Here is a 21,461-nt window from a genome sequence, read left to right on the forward strand (position 1 = left end):
GCCATGTCCCACAAATAACAGGCAGCCATGTCCCCCAAATAACAGGCAGCCTGGGACAGCGGACCCCGAATCCGGGACGCGTCCCGGGCAATCCGGGACGTCTGGTCACTCTAGTGAAGCACCCGGCTAAAAGAGCCTGGGGAGAACACTGAGCCATGTCCCCCAAATAACAGGCAGCCATGTTCCCCAAATAACAGGCAGCCATGTCCAAAAAATAACAGGCAGCCATGTCCAACAAATAACAGGCAGCCATGTCCAACAAATAACAGGCAGCCATGTCCCACAAATAGCAGGCAGCCGTGTCCCACAAATAGCAGGCAGCCATGTCCCACAAATAGCAGGCAGCCGTGTCCCACAAATAGCAGGCAGCCGTGTCCCACAAATAGCAGGCAGCCGTGTCCCACAAATAGCAGGCAGCCGTGTCCCACAAATAGCAGGCAGCTGTGTCCCACAAATAGCAGGCAGCCGTGTCCCACAAATAGCAGGCAGCCATGTCCCCCAAATAGCAAGCAGCCATGTCCCCCAAATAGCTGGCAGGCATGTCCCCCAAATAGCTGGCAGGCGTGACCCCCAAATAGCAGGCAGCCATGTCCCCCAAATAGCAGGCAGCCATGTCCCTCAAATAGCAGGCAGCCATGTCCCCTAATAACAGGCAGCCAAGTCCAACAAATAACAGGCAGCCATGTCCCACAGATAACAGGCAGCCATGTCCAACAGATAACAGGCAGCCATGTCCCACAGATAACAGGCAGCCATGTCCCACAGATAACAGGCAGCCATGTCCCACAGATAACAGGCAGCCATGTCCCACAGATAACAGGCAGCCATGTCCAACAGATAACAGGCAGCCATGTCCCGCAGATAACAGGCAGCCATGTCCCGCAGATAACAGGCAGCTATGTCCCTTAAAGGATACTCGAGGTGACACGTGATGTGGGGGTTAAGTCTCTAAATAGCGGTAATGTTACTTTGCTCACATAGCACACGACAATATTACCCTAACTTCTGCCTGCAAGTACCGCGAGTTACTCAAGTAGCGTGACTGTTGCCACTGTCATGCACGTAACTAACGGTAACCAGGGCCGGTTCTAGCAACAATAGGGCCCTGGCTAAAAGTAACTTGGGGGCCCTGTCGACCCTCCCTTCCAGCCACTGTCATGGGTTACCATAGCTGGAGGGGCACCTAGGGGGCCCCCACAGGGTCTGGGGCCCTGGGGCAATTGCCCCCTTTACCTCTATGGAAGCACCGGCCCTGGCGGTAACGCTTCTTAGTTATATGCAGCAACAGTTGCGCTACTCGAGTACCGTGGGTTACATGAATTGTGTAACTCGCGGTACTTGCAGGTAACACGCGCTTCTAACGGTAACGCTCCTTAGTCATGTGCATTACCGTAGCAACGGTCGCACTACTCGAGTACCACAGGTCAGGGTAATCGTGTAACTCATGGTACATGCAAATATTGCCGTGCACTATGGGCTTGATTCACAAAGTGGTGCAGTTAGCGCCAGTTAGCGCCCTGGTGAAAAGCCCTTTATCACACCTAAACTCAGTTTAGGCGTGATAAGTTTAGGTGTGATAAGTTTAGGTGTGATAAGTTTAGGTGTGATAAGTTTAGGCGTGATAACTATAGCACCAACTGGGTTAGCACCGCAGTGCACAGCTGATCAAAAGTTTTGCGCTAGCAAAGTCTGGTGCACTTTGCAACAGAGTTTAATGGCGCTGCTTTGCGTGCGGGACTTCGCGTGCAATCTAAACTTATCACGCCTAAACTTATCGTGCCTAAACTGGCTTTTCACCAGCGTGGTGCAATGGTTATCACGCCTAAAGTCTCTAACTGGGTTAGCACCGCTTTGTGAATCGTGCCCTATGTGAGCAAGGTACACATGAGATAGACATGTGTATGTACAGTGCTAAGCATACAGATAACTAGGCTGTGTCCCTTTCTTTCTTTGCCTAAAAGAGTTATCATTTAGGAGTTGGGACTAAGTCAGACTGTAGTGTAACCCTCACTAATAAGGAATTACAGCCATAAAACACTTTCCTGGCATATAACCATTCCTGAGAGCAGGTGGTAGAATTAAAAAGGTCAATAGTTTATATATTTTAGCTTCTGGGACACTGAAAGACTGTGTCAGTATATGAGAAAATATAACATTTAGGCCTCTTTCCCACCAAGACTTTGCGGTTTAGGGGACGTTATAGGTCGCATAACGTGCCCCTAACGCAACGCCTAGTGGTGTTGTAGGAAGACGCAACCAAGAGCCGCGTTATGCAGCTCTTGGTGCGCCTTTTTTATGCTATGGGATGCGGAGACCACGTGATCCACATCACGTGGTCCCGACGGCCAATCGCCGCACAGAGCGGCTGCTCCAGGAAGTAAACACTGCACGTCACTAAGTGCTGTGAATATTAATTAGCCATGCGGCTGGCCACAGAGGAGGAGGAGAGACCTCCTACTCCAACATTACTGAGCATGTGCAAACAGTCTAACGCGGCTTAGCCGCGTATAACGTATAGCATGCAGCACTTTCTTTAAACGTGCTGCGTTACAATGTAACGCAACGTGGGCACCGTGAACAGCCCATTGATTTTTCATTGCTGTGCGGTGGGCTGCGTTACAGGCTGCACTAACGTGAGCCTGTAACGTCTTACTGTGAAAGCAGCCTTAACGTTCCTTTCATCTCATTTTCACCTTGGTTTCCTTTAAATAACAAGCAACATGCCCTCCAAATAACAGGCAGTCATGTCCCCAGAATGACAGGCAGTCATGTCCCCAAATAATAGGCAGCCATGTCCTCCAAGTGACAGACAGCATGTCCTCCAAGTGACAGCCAGCATGTCCTCCAAATACCATAATTAAGCAGCAATGTTCCCCATATAATTTAGGCAGCAGCATCATCCAAATAGCAATTAGGGAGCCGCATTACCAAACTCAGATAACATGAAACAGTATATCCATACATAATATAGTTAATAGTGTATCCAACATTATGATTTATCATTAATTATGATTTATATAGTGCAATAGTATTACAAAAAAGAGGGAAAATAAAGGGATTATGTTTTCAGCACTGTACAATCTTCATTAAATCCATAATCAATAGCACACAAGTAAAAGAAAAACAGTTAAGAACAAAGCAGAATAAAACAGAACCTGTCATTATAGAAACTTTGCAACGGACACTATTGGCTTGTTTTGAAAGATGTAAGTTCCGGGGCTCTCATTCTTCCATCACTAGCAATATATTGGGAGCAGAAAGCCTGATTTATGGCCGGGAATCACAAGTGAAGCAAGGATTAGGGTGACAGACACAATGCTTGTACATATGAGCAGGTCCGCAATGGAATCTGCCATATTTCTATCATGCCCTTGTAAGGCATCTTTAGGCCTTGTTCACATTGCGTTCGGCTCGCGTGTCCGTCCTCGTTGGGCAGTTTTTGAGGCGTCTTTTTCCCGATTACCGGCGCTTGGGTGGGCAATTTGTTTTTGTGCTTAGCGGTTTTCTAAGCGTTTTCAGAGCAGTTTTGTAATCACTCCCTGACGCAAGTCAGGAAGTGAACTCTTTGACTCGGAAAAGAATAAATACAATGTATATATTCTTAAAAACGTGAACGCAATCGCTACACAAAGCAATTTTATGAGCGTTTTGCGTTTCTCCTATACTTTCCATTGAGGCAGAATCACCTTAAAATGGCACCGCACAGCTCACGACCTGCACTGATACGAACCTTCTCATAAACATTCATTGTCCACGCGGTAAGAGGGGAGTTTTTAAAGCAAGCACGCAGGCAAAAAAGAGCCGAAAACGCCTGCAGTGTGTACAAGCCCTCAAAGTGTACCCGAGATTGAATAAACCTGAGGCTTCCTTAAGCCCCTTTTAGGCAGATGGCTCCCTCGTCATCCTCCCGGGCTGCTCCGATCCTCCGCTGGCCGCCCCATTTATCCCTCCAGTTGGCTCAGTCGTGCTGTACAGCATATGTGCAGCTCGGCCATGCGTGTGACCCCATCGCACTCATGACGTCTGAAGAAGTAGTAGTAGTGCTGTGCAGGTGCAGAACACTCCCAGTGACGGGTGTGTGATGGGGGTGCACACGTGGCTGGGCCGTGCATGTGCAGTACAGCATTACTGAGCCGACTGGAGGGATAAACAGGGCAGCCAGTGGAGGATCGGAGCAGCCCGGGAGGACAGCGAGGGAGCCAATAGCCTAAAGGGGCTGAAAGAAGCTCCAGGTAAGACTAAATGAATGCTTTACTTAATTTCATCTCAGGTTTCCTTTAGAAGAACTCAACAAATAGAGATATTGGATATGATGTATGCTACATTTAAACTTACATTTCCCATTTGTTATGTATATTTTATCCTCCTTATTTTAGCATGCATTACACATTCCAAAAATTAAGAAATGTAACACATGTAGCATAGGAATGATCAGTGAGATGCAGGATCATGCAAGTTTTGTATGCAACGTTATCCAGCTTGAAAATGAACCAATTGAATCCAGCCCGGGTGGAATGTGATTGGTCCATTTTCAAGATGCATACATTTGCATACAATAGTTGCATAATCGTGCATCAATTTATTTTAATTTCCATCTTACTGACCGTCCCAAATACAGCGAACAAGGTACCTTAAGGTGCGTACACACATGCGACTATAGTCGTTTGAAACAATCGTTCCCCGATCATTTCAAACGCCGATCGTTTAAAAAAAAGCAGCCAACGACCATTAAGTCTAACGACGGACGAGCTAGATTGTTAAAAATGAACGATCTAGCTTGGCGGATTTTTTCCAACGACGATCGTTTGCAAAAGTAGTACATCGTTGGAAACGGTCGTTCGTACTAGGCCTGACATGCGCATTTTGCTATTTCTCCATGGAACTTTTCATTTTTATGCGCAAGCGCAATAGTTGCTTTACGTGATTTAACGTTCGTTCTAACGATCAGATCGTTACACGCTTTTAAAAACGAAATTTACTTAGGTCGTTCTTTGGTCAATTAAAAGTTTGTTTGTCGTTCACAACGAACGATCGTTGTCGCATGTGTGTACGTAGCTTTACACTCCCAAAGGCTGAGCATTGTCTTGTTTCTCAACATTTTATCGGTGTGTACCCCTTTTAAAACCCTGTACTCACCAAAGTACCCCCTACCATAGTAAACATTGCCACAAGTACCCCTTGACAAATATATATTGATCGTAGAACATTATAATTGGTTCTAAACCATTTCCAAGCCTTTACTATTGCTTTTAATTAGCTAAAATACTAATTTGGGGTTGTTTAAAATAAGATTTATCATTTTCTAAAACTCTAAATTTGTTATTCTTGGTTAAGTACATCAAGCCCGAGTACCCCCTGGAACCATCAGAAGTACCCCCTGGGGTACGCGTACCACACGTTGAGAACCTCAATACTATTTGCTATTTTCAATTTCCGATGTATATACAGTAACGATATAAATAGCAAATTTATTAAAATTAAAGTGTATATTCACACCAAAAAACCAAAACAAAAAAAAAACAGGTAAATGCAGTAATACACTAGGGGTAAATAAAGGAAAGGTAAAAATTAGAAAAGCATATTATTATTATTATTATTAGTAGTACTATTGTTTGGATTTATATAGTGCCAGCATTTTCCATGGTGCTGAGATTTAAATAATTTTTTCAATGACATTCAGTAATGGTGAAATGCTGCACTAGTTTAAGGGCTCTTTCACACTAAGACGTTGCGTTAGATGCGACGTTAAGGTCGCATAACGTGCCCCTAACGCAACGCATGTTAGTATTGAAGTTGGACGATATATAGAGCCGCGTTATGCGTTTCTTGATGCGTCCGTGTTGTTTTGACGTATACTATCGAACGAAAACGACGTATGCGGCAAATAAAAAAAAAACAATACTGAGCATGTGCAAACATCCGAACGCAGCCACATACGAGTATAACGCACAGCATGCTGCACTTTCATTTACCGTGCTGCGTTATACTCCAACGCAACGTGGGCACTGTGAACAGCCCATTCATTTATCATTGCTGTGAGTTGGGCTGCGTTACAGGCTGCTCTAACGTGCGCCTGTAACGTCCCACTGTGATAGCAGCCTAAAGGAAACAGCGAAATGTGTATTTAAAACCACTTGCTGAAATGGATGTTTTAGGCAGGGAACACACTTGACTGTTTTCGTGCGCGTTTTTTGCACAGAAAAACTGAGAACCCATGTTAATCAATGGGCTAGTCCACTTAATATGTTGTTCGCGTGCAGAAAAAAAAACTGACATTCTGCATCCTGATTCTGCACATTTTGTCAGTTTTCTCTATCAATTACATCAGCTGCTGTGAAAAAACGTGAGCGTTTTCCTGCATAGAAACACACTTGGTGTGCAGAAAAAGAATGCAGGAAAACGCGCACAGAAAACTGAAAGACAAGTGTGTTCCCTGCCTTAAAACATCCTATTTTTACATTAATTAGATCAACTACAACGTTTTATAAACATCCATTTTCATGAGCTAAGCATCCACTGTCGTATACGCCTGCCGCGGGGAAGGGGGGGGGCTTTAATATGCTTATGGTCGGGGGTGACGTGGCTAAAACAAGATTCAGACTTTAAAGTCGCACGTTAAAACAAGACGTAACGCAGAATAACTCACAGCAATGAAAAATCAATGCCCTGTTCACAGTGCACACGTTGCGTAGCTGCACGTTAAGTAAAAGTACTGCATGCTGTGCGTTATACACGTTCTTAGCTGCGTTAGACTGTTTGCACATGCTCAGTAATGACTTGGTGACATACTTTTCATTGCCTGTATTTTCTACTGTATATGCTGTATACGTTGGTGACGCTGCGTTACGACCTTTTGGCCACGTTGCATTGTTAATTTGCGGTGCGACTTTAACGTCGCATCAAACCGCAACGTCCTAATGTGACAGTAGCCTTAAAAATGGCATTTATACAAAATTGCAAGCAGAAATTTCAAGCCCAGCTAATATTTAAAGAGACTCTGAAAGAAAAAAAAACCCTCTGGGGGATACTTACCCGGGAGGGAGAAGCCTCTGGATCCTAATGGTTCCTCCATCTCGGCTATCCAGCGCTGGAAGCCCCTGAAACCACAGACAACAAGGATGTTGGCTGTGACGCAGGTGCAGTAGTAGCTTTCCGATCGGCCTCAGGCAGAAACAGCCGATCCCAATCGGGTCTGATCTACTGCGTAGGCGACTCAACTGTGCAGTACAGCGGACCTGATGGGGCTCAGCTATAGAGCGGACCTGATGGGGCTCAGTTATAGAGCGGACCTGATGGGGCTCAGCTATAGAGCGGACCTGATGGGGCTCAGCTATAGAGTGGACCTGATGGGGCTCAGCTATTTCCGCCTGATCCCGATCGGAAAGCCGCTACTGCTCCTGCTCTGGCTCGTGGTAGATATATAGTTACCTTCATGGTGTTTAGGGCCTTCTAGCGCTGGATTGCCGGGACGGAGGACAGGGGGAGCCTCATTAGGATCCAGAGGCTTCCCCCTCCTGAGATAAGTATGCCACGGAGGGCTTTTTTTCTCTTCACATTTTTCTTTAAATATTTTATAAAACTACACTGTGTGCCATAAACTGCGTTAAAGGACTTCCGAGGCAAAATATATATTCTATTTTTATCCACCGAAGAGGACCGGGGCTGCGGCGAGGGACTAAGACAGCTGTGAGGGGCTGGAAGAAGCACCAGGTAAGTAAAAAAATAGATGATATATTTCGCTTTGGAAGTGTTTTAAGCAAAATTATGTGCGCATAGTTTAATATATGCAATCCATTAGTCTCTACTTCTCGTGCGTAAGACTTTACGTGCGTACCCCAAAGTCACATGGTATGAGGGTATGGGGGAATGCATGTAATGTATACCCATTGCTAAAATAAATTGCCCACACCATGGATCTGAGGAGTGACAGGTTAATTAATACAAATGCGTCTTTTCCATGAGCTTCTGTCTGGCCGCTTTCTAGCGCTCAGCATGGGGCGTGGCCTAGCTGCCCCCCATGTTGTTGTGTCTGAGCCTGGCAGTTTTTCTTCACCTGGTAACACCACTGCCTGTGAACAGCTGATATGCGTGTTGTAATAAACAATGTCATTCTGCTGCATTTCAACTGCACCCAAATCGCAGTCAAGCGCGGCACAAGATCAGTCAAGATGCTGAGCTGCCCGACAAACAAGCAGTGCAGTCATCCTTGGAAAAGAGGCCTGAAAGTGATTCTGAAGGGGGAAAAGTGCCCCTGGGGGGTAGTTACCTTGGGAGGGAGAAGTCTCTGGGTACTAAAGAGTCTCCCGGTCCTCCTCAGCAGAGGCGATCCTGCACTGGCACCCCCAAAACTGATTGTCGGATGGCGTGTGCAGGCGCAGTAGCAGTTTCCCCTTTGGGCTCCGGCGGGAACAGCTAAGCTCGATTTTGTCCGCTATACTGTGCAGGCGAGCTGACTGTCCAGTAGAGCGGACCCAATCGGGTTCAGCTATTTCCGCTGGAGCCTGAGTGGAAAGCCGCTAGTGCATCTGATCGCAGTGGTGAATGTACATATTGTCACTGTTGCTGCAAGGGTGCCAGTGCTGGATGGGGCTGACTGAGGAGGACGGAGGAAGCTTCATTAGGATCCAGAGGCTTCCCCCTCCCAAGGTACATTTTTGCTTAATGTCACAGGTGTACTTTAGTAGCTAGTTACAGAAGCAGGTCATTTGGGCTATTATGTAGCCAAAACCCATATCTAGTAACATGGGTGTCCGCAGAAATTTTTCCAGGGGTGGGGTGGGGGGGGGGTATGGGAGAAGAAAATCAGGGTCATGTTGTGCAGCGCGCGTAGCACACCGCGCCGAAAGATGGGTGTGGTCATGGACCAGAATGTGGGTGTGGTCACGGGTGGAGACAAATTTACATGAACCTAGCAATGGTGGGACATTAGATTAGGACAGTGGTGGTGAACCTTTTGGAGGCCGAGTGCCCAAACTGAAACCCAAAAGTCACTTATCTATCGCAAAGTGCCAACAGAAATTTAAACTAAATACAAACGTTTTAGCTCATACATGAACATTATGGAAAATTCAAGTTGAAAATAAATTGTGAAGATAAACAATTTCATCCATCCTATTCCTGAAAAATGTATTCATTTTTTTTAGAACCTCGCAGTTTTATTTTCAGTTTTAAAAAGCTACAAAAGTCGGTTTAATGCTGTTGTCTCATATGATGATGATTCAGCTTTTCCCATAGTCTCGCAGTTAGCAATCATGTGACCCCCATCAAGACAAATTCAGCAATCATGAGGCCCCCAACAAGACAACCTCAGCTATCATGAGGCCCCCAACATGACAAATTCAGCAATCATGATGCCCCCAACATGACAAATTCAGCAATCATGAGGCCCCCAACAAGACAAATTCAGCAATCATGAGGCCACCAACAAGACAAATTCAGCAATCATGAGGCCCCCAACAAGACAAATTCAGCAATCTTGAGGCCCCCAACAAGACAAATTCAGCAATCTTGAGGCCCCCAACAAGACAAATTCAGCAATCATGAGGCCCCCAACAAGACAAATTCAGCAGTCATGAAGCACATAAATAGACAGCATTTCACATAAATAGGCAGAATACCCCCTTAATATGGTAGACACCTCTCACCTGGCTTCTAAATTCTCCTCTACTGGCTGCTGTGCTTGGCAATACTGTTTTTGCATGGATTGGGGATGATGTGTGGGCTGAAAGGCCTGGCAGTGATGCTGTGGCCTGGCTGGCTGGCAGTGATGCTGTGGCCGGGCTGGCGGTGATGCTGTGGCCGGGCTGGCGGTGATGCTGTGGCCGGGCTGGCGGTGATGCTGTGGCCGGGCTGGCGGTGATGCTGTGACCTGGCTGGCGGTGATGCTGTGACCTGGCTGGCGGTGATGCTGTGACCTGGCTGGTGGTGATGCTGGGCTGTGCTTGGCTGGTTGAAGTAAATGCTGGCCTGACTGGTGGTGATGCTGTGGCCTTTTTGACAGTGATTCTGGGCTGGTTGGCTGGTGGTGATGCTGGGCTGGCTGGCCTGGATAGTTTAGGTAGTTACAGGTGCCCCCTAGTTAAGGTAGCGCCAGGAGCCCCCCAGTTTAGGTAGTGACAGGGCCCCCCAGTTTAGGTAGTGACTGGAGCCCCCCAGTTTAGCTAGTGACAGGAGCCCCCCAGTGTATGTAGTGGCAGGTGCCCCCCCGTTCAGGTAGTGACAGGGCCCCTTAGTTTTGATAGTGACAGGAGCCCCCCCAGTTCAGGAAGTGACAGGAGCCCCCCCAGTTCAGGAAGTGACAGGTACCCCCCAGTTCAGGAAGTGACAGGTGCCCCCCAGTTTAGCCAATACAGTAGACAAGTAGAATCCGGGCACCAATGAACTGCAAATTCCACGTTAATTTCATCCCACACACAGACAGATACGAGTGCATAGGGCTGGTCTAACAGCTGTTTCACAAGCAAACACACTTGCTTGCTCAGAGAGGAAGCAAGCGTGTTTGCTTGTGAAACCGCTGTTAGACCAGCCCTATGCACTCGTATCTGTCTGTGTGTGGGATGAAATAAACATGGAATTTGCAGTTCATTGGTGCCCGGATTCTACTTGTCTACTGTATTGGCTAAACTTATTGCTTGTTGTCTGGAGGCACATGAAGCTTTGACCACTGACCCCCACTAAGGCTGCCAATAGCAACTCCATTGACTGACACTGTCACTACTTGAACTGGGGGGCACCTGTCACTCCTGTCACTACATACACTGGGGGGTCCCTGTCACTACCTAAACTAAGGGGCTTAGTTTAGGTAGTGACAGGGACCCCCCAGTGTATGTAGTGACAGGAGTGACAGGTGCCCCCCAGTTCAAGTAGTGACAGGAGCCCCCAGTTCAGTTAGTGACAGGTACCCCCAGTTTAGGTAGTGACAGGGACCCCCCAGTGTATATAGTGACAGGAGCCCCCAGTTCAGTTAGTGACAGGTACCCCCAGTTTAGGTAGTGACAGGAGCCCCCCAGTGTATGTATATAGGGGGTAGGAGGCGCCCTTCGGGGTACTCGAATATTGGTTAGTTTACCAATTGAAAATAAATTTTAACCTTTAAAAGTTACCTTCTATTTTTATATATATACACACGCACGCACACACACACACCTTGCTGGTGATATCTAGAACTAACTAATTTATTTTTAATTGGTATATATTCGAGTACCCCGAGGGAGCCTTCTACCCCCTATATTCGTGTTCCTTCCCCCTAGGCAGGTGGTATCTTTCTTGAAGGCCGTATGCGCAACCCGGCTTTGTGAGTATATACGATTTTTCTTTTACATCTATCAATCAAATGTAAGATAATACACCAGATCGGGCTCCCGGTGTCCTCCCGCTCCTTTTCTCTGCCCCACAGCGTCCCCCCAGTGTATGTAGTGACAGGTGCTCCCCAGTTCAGGAAGTAACAGGGACCCCTCAGTGTATGTAGTGACAGGAGCCCCTAGTTTAGGTAGTGACAGGGCCCCCCAGTTTAGGTAGTGACAGGTGCCCCCAGTTCAGGAAGTGACAGGTGCCCCCCAGTTCAGGTAGTGACAGGTACCCCCCGTTTAGACAGAGACAGGAGCCCCCCAGTTTAGTTAGTGACAGGTATCCCCCAGTTTAGGTAGTGACAGGAGCTCCCCAGTGTATGTAGTGACAGATGCCCCCCAGTACAGGTAGTAGGGACCCCCTGTAAATGTAGTGACAGGGACCCCCCTCTGTATGTAGTGACAGGAGCCCCCCAGGTTAGGTAGTGACAGGGGCCCTCACTTTAGGTAGTGACAGTAGCCCCCCAGGTTAGGTAGTGACGGCGCCACCCAGTTAGGTAGTGACAGGGACCCCCAGTTAGGTAGTGACAGGGACCCCCAGTTTAGGTAGTGACAGGCGCCCCCAGTTTAGGTAGTGACAGGACCCCCCCAGGTTAGGTAGTGACAGGGACCACCAGTTCAGTTAGTGACAGGAGCACCCCAGGTTAGGTAGTGACAGGCGCCCCCCCCAGGTTAGGTAGTGACAGGGACCCCCAGTTAGGTAGTGACAGGGACCCCCAGTTTAGGTAGTGACAGGCGCCCCCAGTTTAGGTAGTGACAGGACCCCCCAGGTTAGGTAGTGACAGGGACCACCAGTTAAGTTAGTGACAGGAGCACCCCAGGTTAGGTAGTGACAGGCGCCCCCCCAGGTTAGGTAGTGACAGGAGCACCCCAGGTTAGGTAGTGACAGGCGCCCCCCCAGGTTAGGTAGTGACAGGGACCCCCAGTTAGGTAGTGACAGGCGCCCACCTCACCTTGACAGCCAGAGTCAGACCTCAGAATCAGCCGGCGACCAGTCAGCCAGTGAAAGAGGGCGCACGGTACTCGTGAACACCACGCTGCATATGCGGAAGTGATGTCACTTCCGCATATCAGTGCGTGTCTGCTAGGTCCTAGCGCCCGCACTAGTGGTTGCCGGCTGATCGGAGGTCTGACGCTGGGCTACCTGGCAGAGGGATGGCCGGGGGTCAGTGGGGACTGCCGGGGGGGGGGGCAGCGGGTAGACGGGGGGGGGGGTCAGATGCCCCAATTTGCCTGATGTGCAGACGCCCGTGTCTAGTAATTGTTTACTGTTATACATAAGGGAATGGGTGGCATGTTGGGAGTAGGTCGGGGGAGGTTTAGTGTTAGGTAAAGTGCCTTTTTTACATATACTGTATGTATGAGGGCTGATTCACACTTGGGCGCTTTTCAGCTCTTTGCTGAGTGACGGTGATCAGCAAAGCACTGTTGCTAGCATAACCATATGGGATCATTCTCATTGCAGCGTGTGTGATTTGCATAAATCGGAACTTGCTGCATGCAGCGCTTTGAGAGCGATTGCGATATGATACTCGTTCTGTCAAACAAGAACAACAACGCAAATTGCTGCAAACGCACAATTCAAAAGAGCAATTGTGAGGACTAGTTCACAAAATTAACGCAAAATGTGAATCGCAATTTTGCGCCACAAATTGCATTGTGATTCCTATTCGAGAGAACAAGAATCTCATCGCAATTGCCCCCAAAGCGCTGCATGCACATTTGCAATTTATACAAATCGCAAACCGTGCAGTGAGAACGCTCCCATAGGAATACATTAGCGACAGGCAACAGCACTTTGCTGATCTATGGCTATCAGCAAAGCGCTGAAAAGCGCACAAGTGTGAACTAGCCCTAAGTGTTTACACTGTAAACAATCATTTCTACTCACAGCAATCTGCTTCAGCTGCAGCGATCCAGCCTCAGCACGGCAGTTCCTACTACCAGCCACATGGGGGAGCTCCGGTGCACTTACTGATGGGATGGCCGTTCTCTCACACTTCATGTTTCTGGAGTCGATGTTCAGGACTGTGGGTTAGGCTAGCTGTCATCTGTGCTCTGCTAGCCGCTGATAGGAAGTGGTCTCCAGGGAGATTCGGAAGCGGAGCATTTATTGTGACGCACATGACACGCGCATCACCGCTGAGGACGGCACATGCAGCAACACGTGACCACATTAGACCAATGCAGCTGCACGTGAGCTTAGCCTTTTTCCTCATTACCATGCTAGAGCTACTATATATAGTGACACAGCTGCAGCCCTTCCTTATTACCCCAGTAGCTGCTCTGCACTTATCACTGAGGAGGAACACAGAGCACTGTGGAGGAGGGGCATTATATGTAATGGAAAGGAAGGAGCCTGTGCTTCATGTAGTGATGTCTTCCTGTGTAAGGTCACCTGTATGGAGGTAGAGCCCTGAAAATTGGGGGATGACTGGATCTAGGGAGCGCAGGAGTAAAGGCAGGGACATTAGCGGTGGAGGAAGATAAGGGCTGTTTAGCTTGGGATTCAAAAATTGGTCTGAAACGGCAGCGCTGGATTGGTCAAATACATAAACGCTGTTCATCTTTGCTACCTTATGGAGTAAAAGGTAGTGTTTTTTTTTTTCAATGCTGTATTATTATTGTATTCATAACTTTACAAAAGATTTCACGCTCAAGAATCCTATGTGCACAACATCTAAAATATTTTAATATTGTATATCAGCCACAAGGGTGTAATGTAAACTGTACCTGTAATTAAAAAGTGCCATCTTCTTACTCATGTAAACACGCAACTGGCATGAACAAGAGTTTAAGGGCTCGTTTCCACTATAGCGAATCCGCATGCGGATTCGCATAGGCAGTACAAGTGGATGGGATTGTTTCCATTTGTGTGTCGTGCGGGTGCGTTTTGGTGTGCGGGGGAAATCTGCACAGCAGAGCCGTCAGATTTCGCATGCGGCTGTGATGCGGGTGAATTGCCCGCAATGCTTTTAATAGGGAAATCGCATGCGGCTTTGTCATGCGGTTTTCCCCGCGATTTCGCATGTATTGTTATGGAAATTTACACAGGCAGTGACATGGTTAAATTCGCCTGCTTCTTAGCCATGCGAAATCGCAGGGAAAACAGCATGCAGAAACGCATCCGCATGCGATTTCGTCCGCGGTGGAATCCAGGCGATTCCGCACCGCAACAGTGGAAACGAGCCCTAAACGATCGCAGCACTTTGTGCGGGAGACGTTGGAAATCTTAAAGATCTGCTGTGACGATCTTAATTGTGCACTCGTAAACACTTCGCAAAATCGGGGAAGCGATTGCTTGTTGTGCAAAAAAATCGCCAGTTGTGGGAAAAAAAATCGCTTGAAAAATCACAACGTGTGTATATAGTTTTAGGAGGACAATTGGGGTAAACAGAAGCTGGGAGATAAGCAGACACTGGGGTGCACATAGCAAATAATCAGGGATGGGAGTCCTAGTAGAGAGGAAAGATGCAGAGTGATGGTAGTGAGGTCAGGGACATTCAGAAACTCTGTGGTGTTAGGAGAGACAGTATTGAGGGTGTTAACAGGCACCTATGAAATCGCCGCTGGGAGATTTGGGCACAGCATAAAGCCGATATACTGCTTACCCTGCGCTAATTACTATTACCCTTCCAGGTCGGTGTGGATGGTGGGAATTATGTAATTCGGCTTCCAGCTATTGCTGGCGGCCCAAAGACAGGGTTTTAAAAGTAATTAGAGCTATGTCTTTTGACGGTGCCCAAATTACTCACTGAGCACAGCTATAGCCGTAATCCCTATTACGGCGTATGGCGGTGCCAGCTGCACCCAAATCTCCTGCGCTTCGAAATGGGATTCACAAAAAACTGGGGAGTTAATGACTAGTCTGGGCATAATGTTTAGAGTACTGTGTTATGAGAAGGATTTTAAGCACTGTAGGGTTGGAATTATGTAAAATAAATTAAAAAGCATAAAGTGAACTTGAGACACTATAAAAATCAAAAAGAAGATACTTACCTAAGAAGAGGGCTTCTCACGTCCTCCTCAAGGCCACTGCCTGGACCCTTTGGAAGATTGCGGCTACACTCCTTCCTGCATGAGTGCGGCCGTACTGCACCTGCGCGAATATAACTGTGCCTGCGCAGTAACACGGAGCACCTTGTGCATGGAGGAAGAAGCCGTGCTTCTCCGCAGGCCGTCTTTCGCCTGTGCAATGCAGCCGTGCTCAGCCACGGGAACGTATCTGACAGGCTCTTGAGGGTTTGAGGTTTGTGTGTTGTGTGATCAAATTGGGATTCATAGGAGCAGAACTGTTTTGGGGATGATTGTGTGCATTGGCGTATCTAGGGAAAAGAGCGCCTATGGCAAGGAATGAAATTGCGCCCCGCCCCCTAATATATAGCTTTTTAAATCTAACAATTTTGCCTGCATGTACCCCCAAATAACACCCTCAGGCAGCGCATAGCCCCAAATTGAACTCTGAGGCAACGTGTTGCCCCACATAACAGTGTGGCAGTGTGTAGCTTCATGTAACACCTGAGGCAGCAGTTCAACTCTAATGTGCTGTCTCCTCTCCACCACTACATACCACATTTGTTTTAAACTCCGAATTCAATATTCTTTCCTCACCCTTACTTTCAGAACTTTAGCACTGGTGGCAATATCTTTACTCCAGAAAACACACACACACACACACCCCATACAACACACCCCATACAACACACACACACACACCCCATACAACACACACACACACACACACCCCATACAACACACACACACACACACACACACACACACACACAGAGAACACACACTTACCACACACACTTACCACACACACACTTACCACACACACTTACCACACACACACTTACCACACACACACTTACCACACACACACTTACCACACACACACTTACCACACACACACACACACACACACACACACACACACACACACACACACACACACACACACACACACGTTTAATAATGTGCTTTGGGCTGACCCACCTGACCACAGCAACAACCATACACATGTCACTACACGATATGTCACAGCCCAACTACACCTGTTTCACCACGTTACTGTGAATGCAATTCAGCAGCTACCAAAACAAGTGTCAGACCATAGTTTTCAAGATGTGCATCACATCACTTTCAGGCTAAAAAGGCTTTTTTAATAACATCAATAAAACGGGCTAATAGCAGAAGCAGAAAATTCACATTGCAGTCACATCACGTTAAGGAAAAACTAGTACATTCGTTTACAAGCTGGCGCTGCCACTTCTATTTGCTATTCTAATTCCAGCAGCCACCGACAAAAACGCCTGTTCTGTGTGTTAAAAAACAACTTCTTGCCTCTGTCCAGTTTGTGTAGCTCATCGTCTTGCGTGGTACTGTTGATGTGCTCCTTCCCCATCAGCCGACAGCCGAACAAGACGCCCGCACTGTACAGCCTATCACAGGAGGGGACGGCTAGCCAATTAACTTCAAAAGACTTCTTCTAGGAAGCGGCGAGCAGCCCCCACGAACGAAGCTGGAGAGAGGGGACGCCCACACTGTACAGCCTATCACAGGAGGGGACGGCTAGCCAATTAACTTCAAGAGACTTCTTCTAGGAAGCGGCGAGCAGCGCCCACGAACGAAGCTGGAGAGAGGGGACCTAGATGCGCATCTATCATAAGACAAAGAGCGCCTCCACGTTGCCAGCCTTTGGAGAGGTAATGTATCAGGGACAGAGCACCGGCAATGGCGCAGGCAGCCGATCTAATGGGGATGCGGGACCTGGGACAGCGCGCCTTTGGTGAACAGTGACAGGGCACAGCAAAATTGCGCCCACTGAGAGGTAAGAGACAGGGGCGCCTATGGCACTTGCCATGTGTGCACCCCATTAGATACGCCTCTGATTGTGTGAGCAGGATGAGCTATACAAAGACTAGCAGAGAATAGAATGAGAAGCAGCCTAATATTGGGTAGGTGGAATGAGCAAAGCAGCTGGAGGTAGATTGTCTTTTTCTGCACCAGTTTTCTTTCTCCTCTTTCTTCCCCCGTTACTTTTAACCCTTTTTCTCTCTCACTACGGACACACTATAGGGGGCACTACAAAGCTAGGCTTGGGCCAAGTTGGGGGAGGACAACTGTAAGGGCCCGTTCACACTTAGAACCGCAGAATGGGAAGTGATTTTCCCGCGATTAGCGCGGAAAAATCACTGGACACTGCGGCAGTTTTGGAGCGATCGCGATTAGCGTGCTATGCATGCTAATCACGATCACAAATCGCGGAACACTCGTCGCCGGCAAACCGCTGCATGCAGCGCGGTTATCGCTAACCGCAACCGCGGCAGTGAGAACACTGCCACTCGCTACATTGTGTAGCGGTTCTTGCAGAACCGCTAGCGGTTTGCCGTGAGCGGGAATCGTGCGATTCCCGCTCAGGTGAGAACGGGCCCTTATACTGAGATCAATTGTTAGAGTACTAGAAAACAGCAACACTCTAGATTGCACTAGTAAAGTGAGATACAAGGCACTTAGGATTGGGCTCAGGAAATTCTGACAGTGGTCTTACACTCACCTACCTATAGGTGCTATCTAGCAGGTTTAGGGACCACATCCTCCACCATTCTATTTGCCTATGAACTGACTGTTAGTAACCCGCTTCCTCCATTCAGGGGGCTCTGGGGAGATTGGGAGATTCCTGCTACATGATCACAGACTTAGGCCTGGAATCCACTAGCAGTGCTTCTCTAAGTGCTTGTGATCTGAAAAGCTCTTGCTAATGTAATGCTTTGGGGGTGATTCCACTTGAGGGATGTGATTTCTTTTTTTTTAAATAAATCAGTCATAGCATTACATTAGCAAGAGCTTTTCAAATCACAAGCCCTTAGAAAAGCACTGCTAGTGGGTCCCAGGCCTTATGCTTTGTGCGTCTCAGTGAGGTGAGGCAATCCTTGGTGGTAATTTCTTTAATATGAGTAAAAAAATGTGCATTGCAGGGATGTAAACCGATTGTTATGTATTGGCTGACACCAGGCACAGGACATTCATATTTATGGGATACATTTTACAACCTCAAAGTTTCTTGAGGAAATTAGGCCTGACTGGTATAATTGACAGCGCCATGGTGTGTTTTTAGACTCTACTGCTAATTGCAGTATGTACAATGTGATTTGCAGAAATAAAAAAAACTGATATTAAACTCAGGTGAGGGAAGCCACTGGATCCGAATAAGGCTTCCCTCATCCTCCTCAGTGAGCCCGATCCAGCAATTGCACCCCCTGAACGGACCATATCAATAATAACAACAGTGGCGCGCCTGTGCAGGTGCACTAGCAGCTTTCTGCTCTGGAGAAACTAGCCAGGCCCGATCGGGTCCACTCTGCTGTGCAGGCGCACAATGGGACATTCATGAGACATTCATTTTCCTGAGGATAGGTGTGTGTGTGTGGGGGGGGGGGGGGGGGAGAGGGGTGACTGTGGATTAGGGAGAGCAGGATTAAAGACAAGACAACAAAAGCGCTTGCCTGATGATGGTAAAAGGCCCATATAATGTGGGTTGCAAAGAGTCTATCGTGGTGATTTGAGGGTGTTCTTTCTGAACTGGTCCTATTATCCTTTCCACTCGTCTGTTATAAGTTGCATTCTGTAAATACAACTGGAAAAATTGGTGTATCTGCATTTCAGGCCACAGAGCAATAGAATTTAAATATATTTTGAGGCTTTTTTTAATCCGATCCCTACAGGTAAGGCTGGGTGCACACATAGCAGAAACGCTAGCGTTGTGGAAAACTCTGCGGTTTGCCTCTAATGAAAGTCTATGGGCGGCAGGAAAAAATGCATATGCGTTTTTAAAGCTGCCTTTTCAAAAACGCTGGTTTTGTTGCATAATATACAGGAATGCTGCCAAAACGCACATAAAGTCGGTGGAAATGCAATGGTAGGTGTTTTTTATGCCTTTTCTATGTGTTTTTATATGTATTTTCTTACTGTATTTTCGCTTCCTGTTGTCTTCCAAGTGATTTACATAAATGAAAAAATAAAAACATATGGAAACCGCATATGCGTTTTGTATATGAAAACGCATTAAAAAGCATGAAAAACTGATCACAAACACATCAAAAACACAGTAAAAACGCACAAAAAATGTACACAACATTAATATAAAATGTGACATAAAACGCAGCCTTTCACGCTATGTCATATGTGAACCCAGCCTCTCTCTTGCTTGTAATAACACAACCTTTGTGCCTGGTTGCTATTTCAGATGACAGAATTAACCAATTTTGCACATATAATATCATCAGCAAGCTGAAAACACTCCGAGTCGTGCCCAGCGGGCCTGCAAAACAAAATCACTGTTTCCAATTGTCATAAAAAACAGGATTATTCTGTACATAAACAGATGCACATTAAAGCGGAATTCCAGCATAACTTTAAAAAAATCTGTAAAACAAACCCCTCACCACCACACGCCCAGTGCACACCAATAACCTCTAGCAGATCTTCAAAACGCTACAGGTTTTTGAAGCAGATTTCAGAGCGATGCTAGGCATGTTTAGAGACGTTTTTCTACACCTGCCCAGCATTTTTTGGAGCGTTTTTGTGTAGCAGATATCATATATTGTTACAGTAAAACCTGTTACTGAACAGCTTCTGTAACAAAAACGCCTGGAAAACTGCTCTGATGTAGAGTTTTTCAGAGCAGTTTTCCACTTTCCTATACTTTAACATGGAGGCAGAAACACCCCAGAAATCTAAAAAAATGCTGCAGCCCCTGAGTTTGTGCTTGTGGAAAAAACGAATTGCTCTGGTGTGCACCATCCCATTCACTTTCATTAGCCAAGCGGTTTTCCCCCTGCAAGCATTATAAAAAACGCTTCAGAACTGCTCTAGTGTGCACCAGCCCACACACACACACACCCAGGGGATACTTACCTCCTCACCCTCCAGTACCCAGCGCTGGCAGCCCCCAAACCCCAGCTTTCCGATTGGGCCTGGCTATGTCCGCCTGAGCGCGCAAAAAGCCGCTACTGCGTCTACACTGGACCAGGGAAGGTAAATATTGCAGGCGCTACCGCGCCTATGCAGCAGCCAACATGCTTGTCAGCTGTATTTTGGTGGCTGCCAGGGCTGGATCCTTTAGGTTCAGGAGGATGGGGGAAGCCTCAATAGGACCCAGAGGCTTCCCCCTCCCAAAGTAAGCATCCCCCGGGGGCAAAAACGCTCAGAAAATGGTACATGTAGCGCGTTTGCAATTTTAATAAAAGTGAAAATCCCACATGTGAACACTCTCACAGGAAATCATTGCACAGGTGCTTTTAGGGGGATTTCTAAAATCGCCAGCACTTAAAAAAAAATCGGAAACGCTCATATTGTGAACAAGCCCTGAGGCCTAGTGCACACCAAAACCGCTAGCAGATCCACAAAACGCTAGCGGTTTTGGGTGCGGATGACAGAGTTTAGTCCCAGTGTACCGGCCGCATCAGCATCAGCATCCGCATGGCTAATGTATCTCTATGGGCTGGTGCACACCGGCGGTTTAAGGTTTTTAGCAAACCGCAAACGTGCAGCAAGAGATACATTAGCCATGCGGATTTTCAGGCGGATGCGGCCGGCAGATCCGCCCAGTGTGCACTGGGCCTTACTGTTTATTTCTGCACTGCCCACACAAACTGTTTTATCACAGATTATATAAGAACAGGTGAGAAATTTTTGCAACTATAGAGCAGCTTTTAAAGAGGAGTCTTACTTTATTCTTGTTAGACTTGGATGCTTACAACCCCCATTCAGAATGAGCTCTTCCTGACTGAAATCTCTGTTTACTTTAGAACTGCCTGAAGCACACTGAGGGCTGGAACCCACAGGAGCGCTTTTGTCAGCGTTTTGGCAGCACTGCGATACGCTAGCAGTTTGCCAAAACACTGGGCTAATGTTAATGGATGGGGCAACTTCCACAGGCGCGTTTGCGTTTCCCAGAAACGCAAACGCAGGACCTGCAGCATTTTGGGAGCGTTAGCGCTTCAATGTAAAGTATTGAAACGCTAGGAGAAACGATCAGCAAAACCTAAACTGGGCGGTTTTGCTAGCGTTTTGCGGTTCAGCACACTGTAACAAAATGAAAAATAATTCACA

The 21,461-nt window shown here is 47.3% G+C and overlaps 2 protein-coding genes across 7 annotated transcripts in view; one reads left to right on the plus strand and one right to left on the minus strand.

Moving 5' to 3' along the window:
* LOC137532548 (putative uncharacterized protein DDB_G0292636) overlaps positions 1-13,463 on the minus strand; it is a 147,039-nt gene extending 133,576 nt beyond the window's left edge. For 2 of the 4 annotated variants that reach the window (XM_068253174.1, XM_068253173.1), the window contains exon 1: positions 13,237-13,463. In XM_068253174.1, the coding sequence (XP_068109275.1) occupies positions 13,237-13,350 (114 nt within the window). In that variant the 5' untranslated portion in view covers positions 13,351-13,463. The remainder of the gene's footprint in view (positions 1-13,236) is intronic. The other 2 variants (XM_068253176.1, XM_068253172.1) reach the window with 2 other exon arrangements.
* Positions 13,323-21,461, plus strand: part of LOC137532547 (histone-lysine N-methyltransferase PRDM9-like) — a 222,808-nt gene continuing 214,669 nt past the window's right edge. The window contains exon 1 of one of the 3 annotated variants that reach the window (XM_068253168.1): positions 13,323-13,541. The gene's annotated coding sequence lies outside the window, so the exon portion shown is untranslated. Of the gene's footprint in view, positions 13,542-13,573; positions 13,937-16,972; positions 17,054-21,461 lie in introns of those variants that run through there. The other 2 variants (XM_068253169.1, XM_068253170.1) reach the window with 2 other exon arrangements.

Source organism: Hyperolius riggenbachi, chromosome 9 (genome assembly GCF_040937935.1).
Source record: "Hyperolius riggenbachi isolate aHypRig1 chromosome 9, aHypRig1.pri, whole genome shotgun sequence".
Lineage (NCBI taxonomy): Eukaryota > Metazoa > Chordata > Amphibia > Anura > Hyperoliidae > Hyperolius > Hyperolius riggenbachi.